The sequence below is a fragment of the Gymnoscopelus braueri genome, assembly GCF_963280865.1.
Source record: "Gymnoscopelus braueri genome assembly, chromosome: 15".
Classification (NCBI taxonomy): Eukaryota; Metazoa; Chordata; class Actinopteri; order Myctophiformes; family Myctophidae; genus Gymnoscopelus; species Gymnoscopelus braueri.
In genome coordinates, this window is record NC_137620.1 from 17,652,936 (window position 1) to 17,668,909 (window position 15,974).

General features: G+C 43.0%; 1 protein-coding gene across 1 annotated transcript; it reads right to left on the reverse strand.

The window, feature by feature from the left end:
• Positions 1-276: 276 nt before the first annotated feature.
• LOC308102390 (uncharacterized protein) lies at positions 277-14,326 on the reverse strand. Its single transcript, XM_080452085.1, has 4 exons — positions 14,095-14,326; positions 4,398-4,489; positions 3,452-3,692; positions 277-3,246 (listed from the first exon to the last, which is right to left on the reverse strand). Exons 1-4 carry the CDS (start codon positions 14,264-14,266, stop codon positions 2,279-2,281), a joined length of 1,473 nt encoding a protein of 490 aa, XP_080308211.1. The 5' UTR covers positions 14,267-14,326; the 3' UTR covers positions 277-2,278.
• Positions 14,327-15,974: the final 1,648 nt, after the last annotated feature.

Below are 15,974 nucleotides of genomic sequence, written 5' to 3' on the forward strand. Positions count from 1 at the left end.
CATCTCAGACTGTGATGTCTGCGCAAAACGAAGTGTTTGCCTGCACTGAAGGGAAGAAAATCAGAGTTCAAATGCAGGATGATCCCCCGACCTCCGCACCCAACTCAACGTTCTTCTTATACCTTGGTTTCACCATCCAAGGCCCTGTGGCATTCAACATGGGACCGCCATGCAAATAAGGACTATGACTAACGATAAGAATACGAATAGATTTCATTACAACAGCTTAGACTTACTGCAGAGGCAAAACACTAAAAAATACACTTTACTAGAGAGTGACATTTCAGTTTTAATAATACATTTTACATTCAGATTTCTGAGTCAGTAGATACAATAACTAAAAATGAAGTGCCAATACAATATACAGTATAACACTTTAACAGCTGGGAACTAATTTACTGTAAATAAAATAAAGTCTTCTCAGTGAGAATATGAGTGGTTTCAGTTCGTTCCCGTGTAATTTCTCTCTTTCTTTGTTTCTTGTCCAATATTAAATTATAGTTTCACATAATTTCACATTACACTCTCAAAAACAGAGGTTGCTTTTTGTTTGCATTGAAACAAAATCTTATCAGGCAAAAACCTAAACCAAAGAAAACAGAAAAACAAACGCAAGTCAATCATGATCATTTCAACTGATACTGTACCAAAACTGATTAGAATGAGAGGCACAGCAACATATTGTATGGGCAGCTACATGTAGGCTGCTATAGTCAGATATTTTAACTATTTGTGTTTTTTCGTAAATGAACGCCCTACTTGATCATACTACAGCATCACAATTAACCCATTTAGACCTGAGGGCGATTCTAAAAATGCCTTTGCAAAAGTAGCAGATCTGCGAGCGACGTGTTTTGAGCTCGTCGATCTGCTACTTTTGAATTTGAATCCTGAAAAATACGTTTTAGACATAGGTTGTCGGGCAGATACCTTGGATCTCCATGTTTCACATTTGTATGCTTTTTTTTGGGTAAATTAATGTCCTACTTCATCATACAAGAGTGTCGCACAAAAGTAGTGAAAAATAGTCGATCTACAAGCTTGTTACGCGTTGTGGACTTTCACATCTTTTAAAAGTACTAAAACAATGGATCATGGACAAACAAACCTGTGCACCTTTTTGGCAAAAATGTGGTTTCTCTACTGTTCACTGTTATCCTTCCTTGTATTTTATATCGTTAATAGGTTAGAAACTAGACAATTTTTTTTACTGTAATTAGTTTTTTCTCCTTTTGTACTATATTCCATGTCCCTTCCAAATACACAAAGAAAATAATTGCAGATCGGCTATTTTCACTATTTTAAAACTTAAAAAATAAAGATAATAGTAAAATGATAAAAAAAAGAAATACATATTTTTAAAAGGACAGTTTTGGACATACAAGGTTTCCACCCGACAGCAATGATTTCTACACAAATGGGAAGAGGACCAAAGAGTAAAAGGCTGCTCCTCAAGTTAATGGGTAATATGTAGCCCACTGGTTCACAAACAATGGGTCGGGACTCATTCTTGGGTCATGGACCCATTTTTATGAGATAATTGTACAATTTCCTCCCCTACAATTTAAACAAAAAATATTTCAAAACAAATAAGATTCACATTATTTTCAAAGCATTATTAAAAGGTTTCTGGGAGGGGAAAAAAGAAAGAAAGAAAAAGAAGACCCGACTAGCAAATCAGGTTTCACAAAATAAGATTTCAAATATTTTCTAAACATTATTCAAAAAAAGTTGCTCAAATGTAGCTACTGTAACTGTATTTTGGCACCAAGGTGCCACCATTTATATATAAATAAATGTGGCGGGTGAAGTAGAAACCACACCTGACTAGCAAATCCAACTTGACTAGCATTGCCGTTATTTTTCAAGGGCAACAGGATAGGTGAGCACCAAGGAAGAGTGGGCACCTGACCTCAGTGTTAAATTGGCTATTTTTTCTAAAATGTAAAAAGAAAATAATTGAAAATTGTTTTCAAGTAAAGTATACATGATTAGAACATGCTTAAAACATTCAGCAATTAAAAAAAGGTCTAATATTTCTACGATTGCTACAAAACGGATTGACATTTGACGGATAAAATTAAGTCTGATAATGATGTAAGCGTCCATGTTCATATCATGTATACTTTACATTACTTAAGACCATTTTTCAAATATTGATTCTTTTTAAATTTTGGACAAAATAGCCAATTTTAGGCATTGCTTAGCCATTTTTTTTTCGAGGTGCCCAGATATCTCTAGTGCCCACCTATCCTGTATCCTTTTCAAACGCTCTTGGTTATTTGCGTAGTTTTCTCTTATATTCCACTGCGGATGCATAATCCACTGCGGATGCATATCCCAGATGTTTCAACATGTGCTTTATCAGGTTCTTCTTCAACCTGTAATGCTTCCTCTTGCAGAAGACGCAGCGGTGGGGCTTCTCACCGGTGTGAACTCGAACATGGACATCGAGCTTGCTTTTGGTGGAGAACTGCTTCACGCAATACCCGCAACGGAACGTCGGCGACTCCTCGTTATTATGGACTGTCTGGTGGTGCTTCTTTAAGTGCTTCTTAAAGTTCACCTTAAGTGCAAAACACCTACCGCACTGCTCGCACAGGTAGGGTTTCTCTCCCGTGTGGAAGCGCAGGTGCCTGCGGAGAAAACGCTCCAACTTAAACGTCTTGCTACATATGTGGCATGCGAAGGTGCCACATATGGCACCTTCGCATGCCACATTCACTTTTACCAGCTGAACGGAGCATGACTTCAGGCGCTTGGCATGCTCCAATGTCTGATCAGTGTCTGCGTTCTCTTTTAAGGCAGAGGGTCCAGGAGGACGCTCATCCTCCATGTTGTCCAGCTGTTCTTCATCTAATCCATCCTCGTTAGGAATATTCCACATAGGTTCCACCTTGATCGACCATATTCCACCATATTCTGATGTCTGGGGCAAGGAAGAAGACGCCGAACAGGACATTTGGGACATCTGGGACGTTTGATCTGGATTCATTTTGGCTCCTTTTATGCGCAAGTTACAAGGCGCTTTGCGTTTCGCTACACTTGGACGCCTGGGTATGGTGCGAGCTCTTAGCACTAATGGTTCACATGTCTCCTGCTGGGTAGCAACTCTTTCTTGGGAATCTCCCCTGGACACAACTTGATCCTGATCAGTGTCTGCGTTCCCTTTTAAGGCAGAGGGTCCAGGACGCTCATCATCCATGTCCAGCTGTTCTTCATCTGATCCGTCCTCGTTGGGAATATCTGAAAATGTATTCTATCGTTAGTTTGACCAAAAGACAAAGTCTTTAATGATTAATAACCAAAAATGGCTGAACTACAAGCTCACAACACGTGTTGTGAGCTTATAGATCGGCTATTTTTTATGCGCGACATGCTTCCAAATGACTGAAGTCAGTCATGGCGACTGAGAACTTTAATCCATGGGTGTTGTTGTTCATCGGCTCACCTTCACCTGGAGAAACCTGCTCCCCTGCGTCCACGTTCAGTGGCTCTGGAATCTCTGCCTGCTCTTGGTCAATCAGTGTGCCAACTTCCAACACTTCATCTTTTAGAGGTGTAGTCGAGTTGGGAGGTTGTAGATGAAAGGATGAGCTGTCGATCTGCGTGTATGCATCCTTTCTGGCCAGAGAGGTTACAAGGATAATCTGAGGCTGTTGGAAGGGGGGGTGGGGTTCACTCTCCAATCCCTTTAATGGTTAAAAACAAAAACAGAAAATAATAGAAGACTGCTTTGAAATGTTTCGACATTTCGACACATCAGCCCTGTTTTACACTTCATCGTGCAACGCAAAAATAGTTAAAATAGCCGATATACAAGCTCATAATGCATCGCGATGTGACTTGTTGTGAGCATGTAGATCGGCTACTTCTTTTTTGGTCGCCTATAATGTCAAAAAACTAATCTAAATAGATTTTCTTTTAACTGATTAAATTGATTTGTTCGATTAACTGTTTCACTCATACAAGGAACATGAGGACGTTGTATTAATCAGGCCCCAAGCAATGCCAATCATGCATTTTTTTATAAGTGGAATAAAAATAAAACATTGAATGTTCTATGAAGAAATGTTGATGCAGCGTAGTAGGGACTACGCTTGGAATTTAGAGTTATGAATGTAATATTCTTGTGATAAACTTTGTTGTCTGCTCAAAATCTGCGCGAACAGCTATTTTTTAACATTTAAAAAAGATCTTGACAGTGTCTTCTCTTCTGGGGGATCCATGGCACAAAAACATTTTCAGATCGAAGTCCGCAGTCAAATATATATAAATTTGGGGGTCTTTGGCACAAAAACGTTTGAGAACTACTGACACTTGTAGAATCGGCCTCAGGTCTTAATGGGTTAATAAACAAACAGGGATGAAGAGATTGCTGTTACAATACACGTCACCTCTTCTTTGAAGGGGACATCAGGTGTTACTGCTCTATGTGGTGGTGATGCTGGGACTTCAGGGGCAAAGCTGTGAGTCTTGCATGATGGCGCTGCATGGAAGAGAATATTGACAAAAAACATTGTTTTTTATTAATGCATTTTATAAAGCATTCATTATTAAAAATAAGTTACAGATAATGCTCTGGGAGCAAATCAGTTGTATGAAAATAACATGCTACACAGTCCTGCAAATGTTAATGGCTCTTGCAATAAAATGTGGAATATTTGGAACATTTTTTTGAACATTCTTTAACAACACAATTGAGTGCGTGTGTCTAAGTTGGCTCTGTGCACATTCTACACAACTGTAGTCCCAGGTTGTTAGAAGGTGGCATACACGTTTCCTGTAGTGGTACATTTTCCCATAGCTTAATGTACTGTAATTGGCTCTGCAGCAGGTTTGAACTGTAAATAAATGACACCTTCATGTGTTTCCAGTTCAGATTTAATGCCAAGCAAATCAAATACAGCTATGGGAAAATGTACAGGAAACAGGTATGCCATCAGAACCTACAGTTGGAGGTCTCTAATCCCCATCATAGCAAATAAATAAAACGTCTTTAATTCTCTCATTCAGTCAATGTAGCTACTAGGGGTGTAACATTTTAACAGCGATACGATACGCATCATGATACATGGTTGACGATACATGAACGAACATGAACGATATTGGTTCATTCTTGACAATACGATAAGATTCAATGATTTAAAATCGATACAGTAGCAAAAAAATAATCTGTGTGAAACGTGTGGATAGTGCAGGTTTTTAAGGGAAAAGATACACATGGATATTGTATTTGAACACATTATGGACAAATCCACACCTTGACATGAATACAGAGATTACACACATGTATCGATAGACCAAGTGTAGCGATATGGAATGGAAAAGTACTTAGTATCGATACAATTGATTATTTGCATTGCAAAACGATTCGATACTATACAAACAAAGTCAAACGATACGATGCTGTTTGAATATCTATATAGTTGAATCATTGTAATTAAAATCGATGAATCGACCCCTAGTAACTAACTACTGCATTTTTGGCACCAGCCAGGTGCCACCAATGGACCCTTCGCTAAGCCCCACCCACTCCACTCTGTGACTGGTGGTGCGAAGTTAGTCACACCCAGGCCTGGCAGCGCCTGGCAATCTCTGCTTCTCACCCATTGACTTGCATGTTAAATGACGGCTTTTCCCCTTAAAAATAATCGATCATTTCAGCAGCAATAGCTTCAAAATCTCTTCTAAATCTAGTCAACAAGGCCTGCAGTAGGCTATGCACTGGACAAATGTGCATGACATTATTTCAATAAACTAAAAACACGGGAAATGTTAGAGGGAGTAATAGCCATGGATACAAGACGGTCGTCAGTCTCGACCGTCATGGATGAATTTCAACCTGGTGTTTGCACTTTCTCCATTTATAGCCTGTACATCTACAGAAACGTTCATATTTCAAATATAAAGTGCTTATCCCATGGCCACGGATGTTACATTTATGTACGTGCTCTCAAAAGTACCCGTATCATCCGTATTGTTCAATAAAAAGCATTTTAATCTGATCGGTGGCCATTTTCTACATATGCTTTCAACAAAGCGACCCTATCGGTTGATAGGTGTATTGCACTCTGTAAGATTGCTCGAGCGGCCAAGGCAGCAAATCAGTGGAGACCAGTCCAGTAGCGACCTTCAATCATGAAGTCTTTATTTTTTTATCTTTTTTTTACAATTTCACTGACAAGTATTGGGCACAACCTGTCAGCTCATCTCACATACCATAGACTGACTGCCTTTTATAGGTGGGTCCCTATTACCTGGCTAGCTCCTACCATTCCCCAGGTACCTCCAAAATATTCCCACATCTATAACACACAATACAATTATACTTAAACCACTAGACCACTGTATATGCACCCTCAATACATATTTACAATTCCCACTGAGCCTTCTAAATATACACACCCCATATACATGGTTCAATTAATTACAGTGGATGCCGATCTCCCCTCTCTCCACTTCCCACTTGGTATCACCCTCCCGGAACTAATAAATAGGGTGTGTGTTGCCGGAGGGAACTCTTTGGCCCGAACACCACACTGGGAAGGGGGGAGAACAGACAGAGGTAAGTTTAGATATCAGAGATTCACATTCCCATTATACATGTCAATTTCAAAGTATGCTACTACTGTGGAGTCCTACTAATGTGGCCTTTCTGTTCTTTCATAGGTGTATGATGAAATCCGCACCTTCAGAGTGAAACACACTGCCCCCACCCCCCATAACTTCAATAAATGCATTTGTTACAATCTGTGTCTTTCTTTACCTATACAATGCCTATGCAGAGCTGTGTTTGAATATGAGTTAGTTCTAGTAACGGCGACCCGTCGTTACATTTCCTCCCCCCTCTCCCAAGAGTACAGTACCTCAGTTCTCATGTACCCGGGAGAGAAAGTCGGCCACCAGGTTGGCTTTCCCTGGTCGATACCGAACAGTGAAGTCATAGGGTTGCAAGGCAAGGTACCACCCAGCAAGACGTGTGTTCGAGTCCCTCATCTTGTTCAGCCACTGCAGAGCCCGATGATCGGTCTCAAGGAGGAAGTGCCGTCCCAGCAAATAGTACCTAAGTGACTCAATGGCCCACTTCATGGCCAGGCACTCTTTCTCCACTGTCGAGTACCTCGTCTCCCGGTCCTCTAGTTTGCGGCTCAGGAACAGCAGTGGACGCATCTCCCCCTCTACTTCCTGCAGAAGCACTGCCCCAAGGCCGACACCTGAGGCATCCGTCTGGAGCGTGAATGGTAGTCTAAAGTCAGGAGTGTGGAGAACAGAGTCACTTGTAATGGCACTTTTGAGATCCCTGAATGCTCGGTCACACTCGTCATTCCATCTCACTTTGTTTGGGGCTGAGTCTTTGGTGAGGTCAGTGAGAATAGCTGCCCTCTCAGAACAATGGGGTATGAATTTTCTATACCATCCTACCAGGCCCAGAAATCCCCGAACCTTCCTCTTGGTGGTGGGGATGGGGAATGAATGGATGGCATCCACCTTCCCCACTCGAGGTTTAACCATCCCCTGTCCTACGACATGGCCCAGGTACTCCACCTGTTTCTGGGCAAATGCACACTTGCATGGATTGATGGTAAGCCCCGCCTTTTCAATCAGGTGGAGGACCCTTCGAAGGTGAGCCACATGTTCCTCCCACGTCTGGCTAAAGATGACAACATCGTCCAAGTACGCTGCTGCAAACTGTGGCACGTCCCTCAGTACTTGGTCCATGAGACGTTGAAATGTTGCTGGTGCACCCTGGAGACCAAACGGCATCACCTTGAACTGAAACATACCCTCTGGTGTTGTAAACGCCGTCAGCTCCTTGGTCTCAGGTGCCAAGGCCAGTTGCCAGTACCCCTTGCTTAAGTCCAACGTGGAGATAAACGTGGAGTGCCCCACTCTCTCCAGCAACTCATCGATACGGGGCATGGGGTAGGATTCCATCTTTGACACTGAATTGAGGTACCTGAAATCAATACAGAACCTCAGTGAGCCATCTTTCTTAGGCACCAACACAATAGGGCTGCACCACTCACTGTTCGATGTTTCAATTATTCCCATTTGTAGCATCAGCTCAATCTCTTCCTTGAGCTTTGGCACCACACGTTCAGGGATCCTGTAGTACTTCCGGCGGGGAGTAGCATCCGTCTTCAGGTAGACCTTGTGCCGTGCCAGTGTTGTAAAGCCAGGCTCTTCTCGGAACAGCCCGGGATTCAGCATTGCTTTTATCTCCTCCCGCTGGCCAGGCTGGAGATGAGACAGATCCACTGCACAGGGCTTGGTGACCTTGGTGGGGAACGACTGCTCTCTCTCCTCCTCCCCATCAACAGCACAGATCAATAACTGATGCTGGACAGGCTGCTGGCTTGGTAGTGATGTCTCCTGAAACGTCTTCAAGAGATTAACATGAAAACACTGATGTTTTTTCAATTTATCAGGCATGTACAGTTCATATGTTACCTTGCCCAGGCGCTTAGTGATTTGGTACGGCCCCTGCCATTTGGCCAACAGCTTACAGTCACTAGTTGGAAGGAGCAGCAACACCCGTTGGCCTGGCAACAATGTCCTGTCTCTGGCCTTCTTGTCATACCAGGTTTTCTGGGTGGCTTGTGCCGTCTTCATGTGCTCTTGTGCTAGAGCAGTCATTTTTTCAAGTCTCTCTCTCATTGTGATCACATAGGCAACCACATTCTCCTGGTCTGTAGTCGGTTTCTCCCAATGCTCAATCAGGAGGTCCAGGGGCCCCCTCACCTGGCGACCGTAGAGAAGCTCAAATGGTGAGAATCCTGTTGATGCCTGTGGCACCTCCCGGTATGCAAACAGCAAGTAGGGCAGCCACTGGTCCCAATCAGAGCCTGTATTGTCAACAAACTTCCGCAGCATGCTTTTAAGAGTCTGATTGAATCTCTCCATTAATCCGTCCGTCTCGGGGTGGTAAGGGGTGCTTTTGATACCTTTCACTCCTAGCAACTGATAAACCTGCTGCAATAGTTTTGATAGGAAGTTTGTACCACAATCTGTAAGGACCTCTCTAGGCACTCCTACCCTTGAAAACAGTTGCAACAGACAATTGGCAACCTGTCTGGCCTTGATAGATCTCAGGGGAAAAGCTTCTGGATAACGGGTGGCGTAATCACAAATCACTAAGATATATCGCTTTCCTGATGAACTTCTTTCAAGGGGCCCCACTATATCCATGCCTATTCTGTGAAAAGGTGTGTCAATAATAGGTAATGGCTGAAGCTGGGCACGGGCTACTCCCCTAGCTGATGCTAGCTGACATGTTTCACATGAAGCACAAAAGTCCTTCACCTGGGTGTACATGCCTGGCCAAACAAACCTACTGGCAATTCTACTGATGGATTTCTGAAATGCTAAGTGGCCTGCCCAGGGTATAGAATGCCCCAGCTCCATCACTTTCTGTGTAAGGCTCTGTGGCAAACCTAAGGCCTCAACCTGACCCTGCCGCTGGTAGAGAATGCCCTTCTTAATCACATAGCTAACCTCAGCTAAACAGTCTGCCTTACCCTGTTTCTCCCCCTCAACCTCTGATACTTTATCAAACCAGGATCTTAGTGTAGGGTCAGCTTGCTGCATTGCTGCTATGTCAGATGGAATGTGAAAATTCAGTGGCTGACTGGGCTTTGTCATTTCCTCACACTGTCCCCTGGCCGTAGCCAAAACCTTTTCCCTCCTTCTCTGAGCTCTGGATTTTGGTTGCTTGATCGGGCCTGCCTTCAACTCAGCATTGTAAAAAGGTAACTCCTCTAGAGTATTTATTTTCTTCTGAGCTCTAGTGATCACCATGTTACATGCTGTAGCTGAAGGGTGGGGTTCTAGCTGCTGCTGTTCAACCTCCTGACTCTGTGCCTCCCCTGTGCCCTCTATAATAACCTGGTTATCCCCTTTTGTCTGATGTATCAAGTCTAGCAGTGTGGGGACATCATTGCCAAGTATGACTGGATATGGTAATCTGGGCACTAATGTGACTGGCATGAGATAAGTCTGTCCACCTACAGTAAGATACACCTCAGCAGTGGGGTACACTTTCTCATCCCCATGAACACAGCAAATGTTGGACGTGGTGTCACTCCACAGCTCTCTAGGGACTATGCTGGACAGAACAACAGACTGACAACTGCCGGTGTCTAGAAGGGCCTCCTCTCTCTGACCATTGACTAACACTGGTACAGTGTGCACTTTTTGCTGAGCAGAGACTGGGTGGGTGGGTCTGGGGACTGAACATAACAAAGAAGGTTTACTCTGTCTGTTGGCAGGGCATGTGTGCTGTGTGTGACCCATCTCATTACATTGATAACAGCGTATGTCTGGCCTAGAACTGGGGAAAGACTTAGTGGCGTTAGGTTTACTGTAAGAGCTTTGCCTGGCACTGAATTGCTGTCTAGCCTGCGTTTGACCACCCCATTCACCCCCCTTGGACTTACTGCCTCCAGTGTAGTAGTTGTCACGGTCATATGCGGTTGCTCTGTTCCCAGATCTGGCTGACAGAAAAACCTCAGCAAGCCGGGCGGCCTCTCCTGCTGACTTTGGGTCACGTTCCCGGATCCAGACCTCCACTTCCGGATCCACCATCCTCAAGAACTGCTCCAGAATCAGTAACTCTGAAATGTCCTTCACCGTGGAGGTCTCTGGTTTGACCCATTTAGTAAACATGTCCTTCAACCGCACATAAAGTTCACGTGGGGTTTCTCCCCGATGAATGTCCAGTGACCGAAACCTTCTTCTGTAGGTGTCCGCTGTGATCTCATATTTCGCTAGAATAACTTCCTTGATTTTGTCGTAATCTTCAGAATCTTCAAAGTCCATGAACACATAAGCACTGCGTGCCTTACCTGTGAGTAAAGGGACTAATTGAATAGCCCACTCCTCTCTTGGCCAATGACAAACAGTGGCCATTCTTTCAAAGGTTGTCAGGTAGTGTTCAATATCATCATCCTGGGCGAGTGGTATTAACCTGGGCTCTCTATGGATGTGTCGTGTCCTCTGTGGTGGTGCAGGCTCACTTCGCCGTCTGGTTGACGCTCTTAGATCTCCCCGATCCTCCTGATGGTGGGGGGTTCTAAGGTTCTCATTCTCCTCATCATCACCGTCATCGTTGTCCTCACCGTCATCCTCTCTGTTCACACCGCCGTATCTCAAGTCATTCACCTGTGCTTGCATGTGTAACACGTCAGTGTGGATCTTTTTCCATCTGTCCTCTTGGCGTGTAGCCTCTCTTTCCATCCGCTTATCTCTAGTAGTCTGGGCGAGAGCCAGCGACTTCACCAGGCCTGTTAACTCATCCAGTTTGTCAGGCTCACTGGCTGCTGCTGCTGCTGCTTCCTCCTGCTGGTCAATTACTGGCTCCCCGTTATCTGGCTCCTCTTGCTGTCCTTGCTTCATCTCCTTTTCCCTTCCTCTGGTCATGGTGGCCATAGTTATGTGCTGTTAAGCACCCACCATTCCAGTGAGGCTGGGACCACTTCTTGACACCACTTGTAAGATTGCTCGAGCGGCCAAGGCAGCAAATCAGTGGAGACCAGTCCAGTAGCGACCTTCAATCATGAAGTCTTTATTTTTTTATCTTTTTTTTACAATTTCACTGACAAGTATTGGGCACAACCTGTCAGCTCATCTCACATACCATAGACTGACTGCCTTTTATAGGTGGGTCCCTATTACCTGGCTAGCTCCTACCATTCCCCAGGTACCTCCAAAATATTCCCACATCTATAACACACAATACAATTATACTTAAACCACTAGACCACTGTATATGCACCCTCAATACATATTTACAATTCCCACTGAGCCTTCTAAATATACACACCCCATATACATGGTTCAATTAATTACAGTGGATGCCGATCTCCCCTCTCTCCACTTCCCACTTGGTATCACCCTCCCGGAACTAATAAATAGGGTGTGTGTTGCCGGAGGGAACTCTTTGGCCCGAACACCACACTGGGAAGGGGGGAGAACAGACAGAGGTAAGTTTAGATATCAGAGATTCACATTCCCATTATACATGTCAATTTCAAAGTATGCTACTACTGTGGAGTCCTACTAATGTGGCCTTTCTGTTCTTTCATAGGTGTATGATGAAATCCGCACCTTCAGAGTGAAACACACTGCCCCCACCCCCCATAACTTCAATAAATGCATTTGTTACAATCTGTGTCTTTCTTTACCTATACAATGCCTATGCAGAGCTGTGTTTGAATATGAGTTAGTTCTAGTAACGGCGACCCGTCGTTACACACTCTGATACATTATAACTATGAGAAAATGGCCATCGATCGGATTAAAATGCTTTTTATTGAACAATACAGAATATACAGGTACTTTTGAGAGTCCCGTGCATCATTTTAACATCCGTGGCCATAGGGTAGGCAATTTATATTTGAAATCTGAACGTTTATATATATATGTACGGACCGTAAATGGAGAAAGTGCAAACACCAGGTTGAAGTTGATCCATGACTGTAACAGGAGTTTTCATGTACCGCAGGGTAAGCCTACAGTAGCAGTTAATAAATAGACAAACAAATGAATGAATATACTTTAACATGCGGAATCCGAAACAGGCAGCGCTGTGATTCTGAATTTTGTTACGATCACGGTGATTAGTAGCCTATTATTGACACCACCTGGGCGAGTGAGTCGTGTCGTGTAACTTTCCTGACGTTAAGCTGTGTATGTGTTCAACAACACAGCCATATTCAGCCTTGCAGTTTAAGTGCAGATTTCAGCTTGGGAAAAGCAGCCTCCAACGGGTTTGGGTACGTGGTTCATAGTCACCATTGCGTTATCGTGGTATTCCTATTCTTGCTATTATGTTGCAAATGATTGTGTGTGTGCGGGCGAAATAACATTGACAGCTATGGCAGGTGACGAAAGCTTGCCAGACCTATGCCAGGCTAACAACGGTTGCTAAGCTGGCATTGGACAATCGCTTTTGGGGTGGGGTTTAGCGAAGGGTCCATTATTACTCCTATGAATTACATGGATTTTTTTAAACGATTTCTTGCAAGTTATGATTTCTTGCAAGTCGAAAATGTGTGTACACTGAGTACACACATTTTCGAGAATGTAGTTCAACTGTCTCAGTCAATCATATGGGTTGATTTGCATGAGGTGGTGCACTATTTGTGTGATAAAATGTATGCAAACATTTAGCATGTCTGACAATAGTCAGGGCAGGTGTGTGTGAGTGTTTCAGTGAAGTTGAACGATACTGCTGTGTATGCTGGCTAACAGACACTTTATGAAACACACCCACAATTAACGTGATTGTATTCAGCGTTGTTTATCCGTGTCTCTTTATGCAGCATGCTATAAGAGGAGAGCATAATTCAAATTGTCATCACCTGCCTCAGCCATGGTTTGTAGCCATGGATCACACGAGGATCGTCTGTCACGACCGTCATGGATGAACTTCAACTTGGTGTTTGCACTTTCTCCCTTAACGGCCCGTACATTTACTTAAACGATCAAATTTCAAATATAAAGAGCTTAGCCCATGGCCACGGATGTAGCAATTATGTACGGGCCCTCAGATGTACCCGTATCTTCCGTATTATTCAATAAAAAGCATTTTAAATCCGATCGGCAACAATTTCCTCAGTTGTAATGTATCAGTGCAATACATCTCCCAACCGATAGGGTCGCGTAGTAACTTGAAAGCTGGAGAAATTTGCCACCGATCGGATTAAAATGCTTTTTACGGAAGATGCGGGTACTTCTGAGGGCCCGTACATAATTGTAACATCCATGGCCATGCGGTAAGTACTTTATATTTGACATATGAACGTTTATGTAGATGTACGGGTTGTAAAAAGAGTGCAAGAAACAGTTTTAAGTTCATCCATGTTTCAGGGCTACCATGGTTGGCACCATGAGCTAGAGTTAAACATGTGCCTCTTCATAGTCTCTTTCATGGAACCAGATGAGGGTCAATCACTCCGTTTGGTTCCATTTGTGCACTCACAAGAGTTATGGGACGGGGGTGCTTGTAATTAAAAAGTTAACCACTATGCTGTAGTGTGTGTATGACATCGATTCCATACAAAACATTCTTTAGTTGTTTGTGAAACTTACAAGACTGGTCTTGTGGCGAGTCCTCCTCCTCCATAGTAGTAACAACACTCGAGTCGACATAGATACGGGTTATTTCTGTCAGAGCATCGTTTAGTAATGTTTCCAGCACAGACCTGAGCTGTGCACGGAACAGAGACACGCGTGGGGCTTCCATCCCAATAGCTTCCATCATACTACTGCATTTAATCTGCTTGAATATAGCAGAAGCAGCTGTTTCTGCCAGGCTAGCCAGAGTAATTAGCCGCGTAGCCTAAAACGAGGCAACCAGTGTTGCCAGATATTGCGAGAGAAATAAGGAACTAGGTCTATGAAAACAAGCCCAATAGAGGCGACTACATAGACCACATGAGCGTCGGATTTTTAAAATCACATTTTGAATATTTTTTTTTGGAAACATTTTAACACTAATCTAGTACAGGGGTCACAAAATGATGATTGAGAACCACTGTTTTAAACAACATTTAGGAAGCATATTTACCAAAATAAGAAACAATCCCCAAAAACCGCAACCAGCCAACCACCAATATTTACAAGTAATTTTACAGAAAAATAAGCCCAAAGTCGCTTATAAGAAGCGGACATGGCAACACTGGGCTACGTTACTACTACAGCTAGGAGTATATTGAACAAGGAATGGTATGGTTATGTCATGTTTTAGCCGAGCAGTATTGTGTTCTCAAACTTTATCAAGCAAGAATGGTGGACCCCCAAAGGTGTGACTGCCCCCCCCCCCCATTTTTAAATCTCCGCTGTGTGGACACTTCAGAAACCTGCCTACCAGTGAAATCATTGCTAGGCAGGTGCGGTGCTGTTGTTGTTTCAAACAAGATTTACATTTTATTTAGATTTTTATTAACACGAGAACAAAGGCTTCCATTATTATGGCATGTTAACTTTTCAGGAATGGAACGTTTTTAATAATCATTAAAAACATGTTTACAAACTTTGCATTCAAAATACACAATTGTGTGTGTGTGTGTGTGTGTGTGTGTGTGTGTGTGTGTGTGTGTGTGTGTGTGTGTGTGTGTGTGTGTGTGTGTGTGTGTGTGTTACACTCTGGGTGTGTGTGGCCGCTCCTTCTTCGCTTCAGGCAGGCAGCAGCAGTGGAAGTGACGTCAGACAACGTAAACGTTTTTTGGCATAGGGTCATTTTGTTGCCTTTATACTTGAAAAAGAATATTAGCCATTTGTGTGCTTATTTATATGTGCTTTAAAATGGCATATGTTTTAATCTTTTGGAAAAAGGGTATTGTGATATTCGTAATGTAATAACATATAATAAATAAACAATATATATCAAAACAAGGATATCATTTATTGTGTGCTTTATTCACAACACAACAGAGCCTACAGGACTATTCAAGGCAGAGACATACCCTACGCATGTCCCCTCCCTCATCGCTCCCTGCTGCAGGAACCCGCTCAAGTGTTGCCATGTTGGCTTATTATAAGCGACTTTGGGCTTCCTTTTCTGTAAAGTTACTTGTAAAAAATGGTTGTTGCGGTTTTTTGGGCTTGTTTCTAAAGTGTACTTGCTTATTTACGCTTGCTTCCAAAACATTTCTAATTATTATTTAAACCAGTGGTTCTCAAATATTTTCATGAAAATGTTTTGTGCTATGCAGGGGACCATTTAATTGTGTCGTTCAAGAATGTTTCAAAAAAATGTTCCAAATATTCCACATTTTATTGCAAGAGTTTTTGAAAACAGATCTACAAGCTCACAACGCGTCCCATCGTGACGCGTTGTGGGCTTGTAAATATATGCTTGTATAATATAATATGTATGGCTTCTTTTGGGTTTGTTTCCTAGACCTGGTTGCTTGTTTCTCTCACATAATCTGGCAACACTGAGCCTATGGCTCACACACAGTGGTACA

Coding starts and splice junctions, on each gene's coding strand:
- LOC308102390 (XM_080452085.1), bottom strand. CDS start 14,266: ATGATGGAAGCTATTGGGATGGAAGCCCCACGCGTGTCTCTGTTCCGT. Junction 4,490..14,094: donor CTCGCCACAAGACCAGTCTT/GTAAGTTTCACA, acceptor TCTTCCATGCAG/CGCCATCATGCAAGACTCAC. Junction 3,693..4,397: donor ATGTCCCCTTCAAAGAAGAG/GTGACGTGTATT, acceptor TAACCATTAAAG/GGATTGGAGAGTGAACCCCA.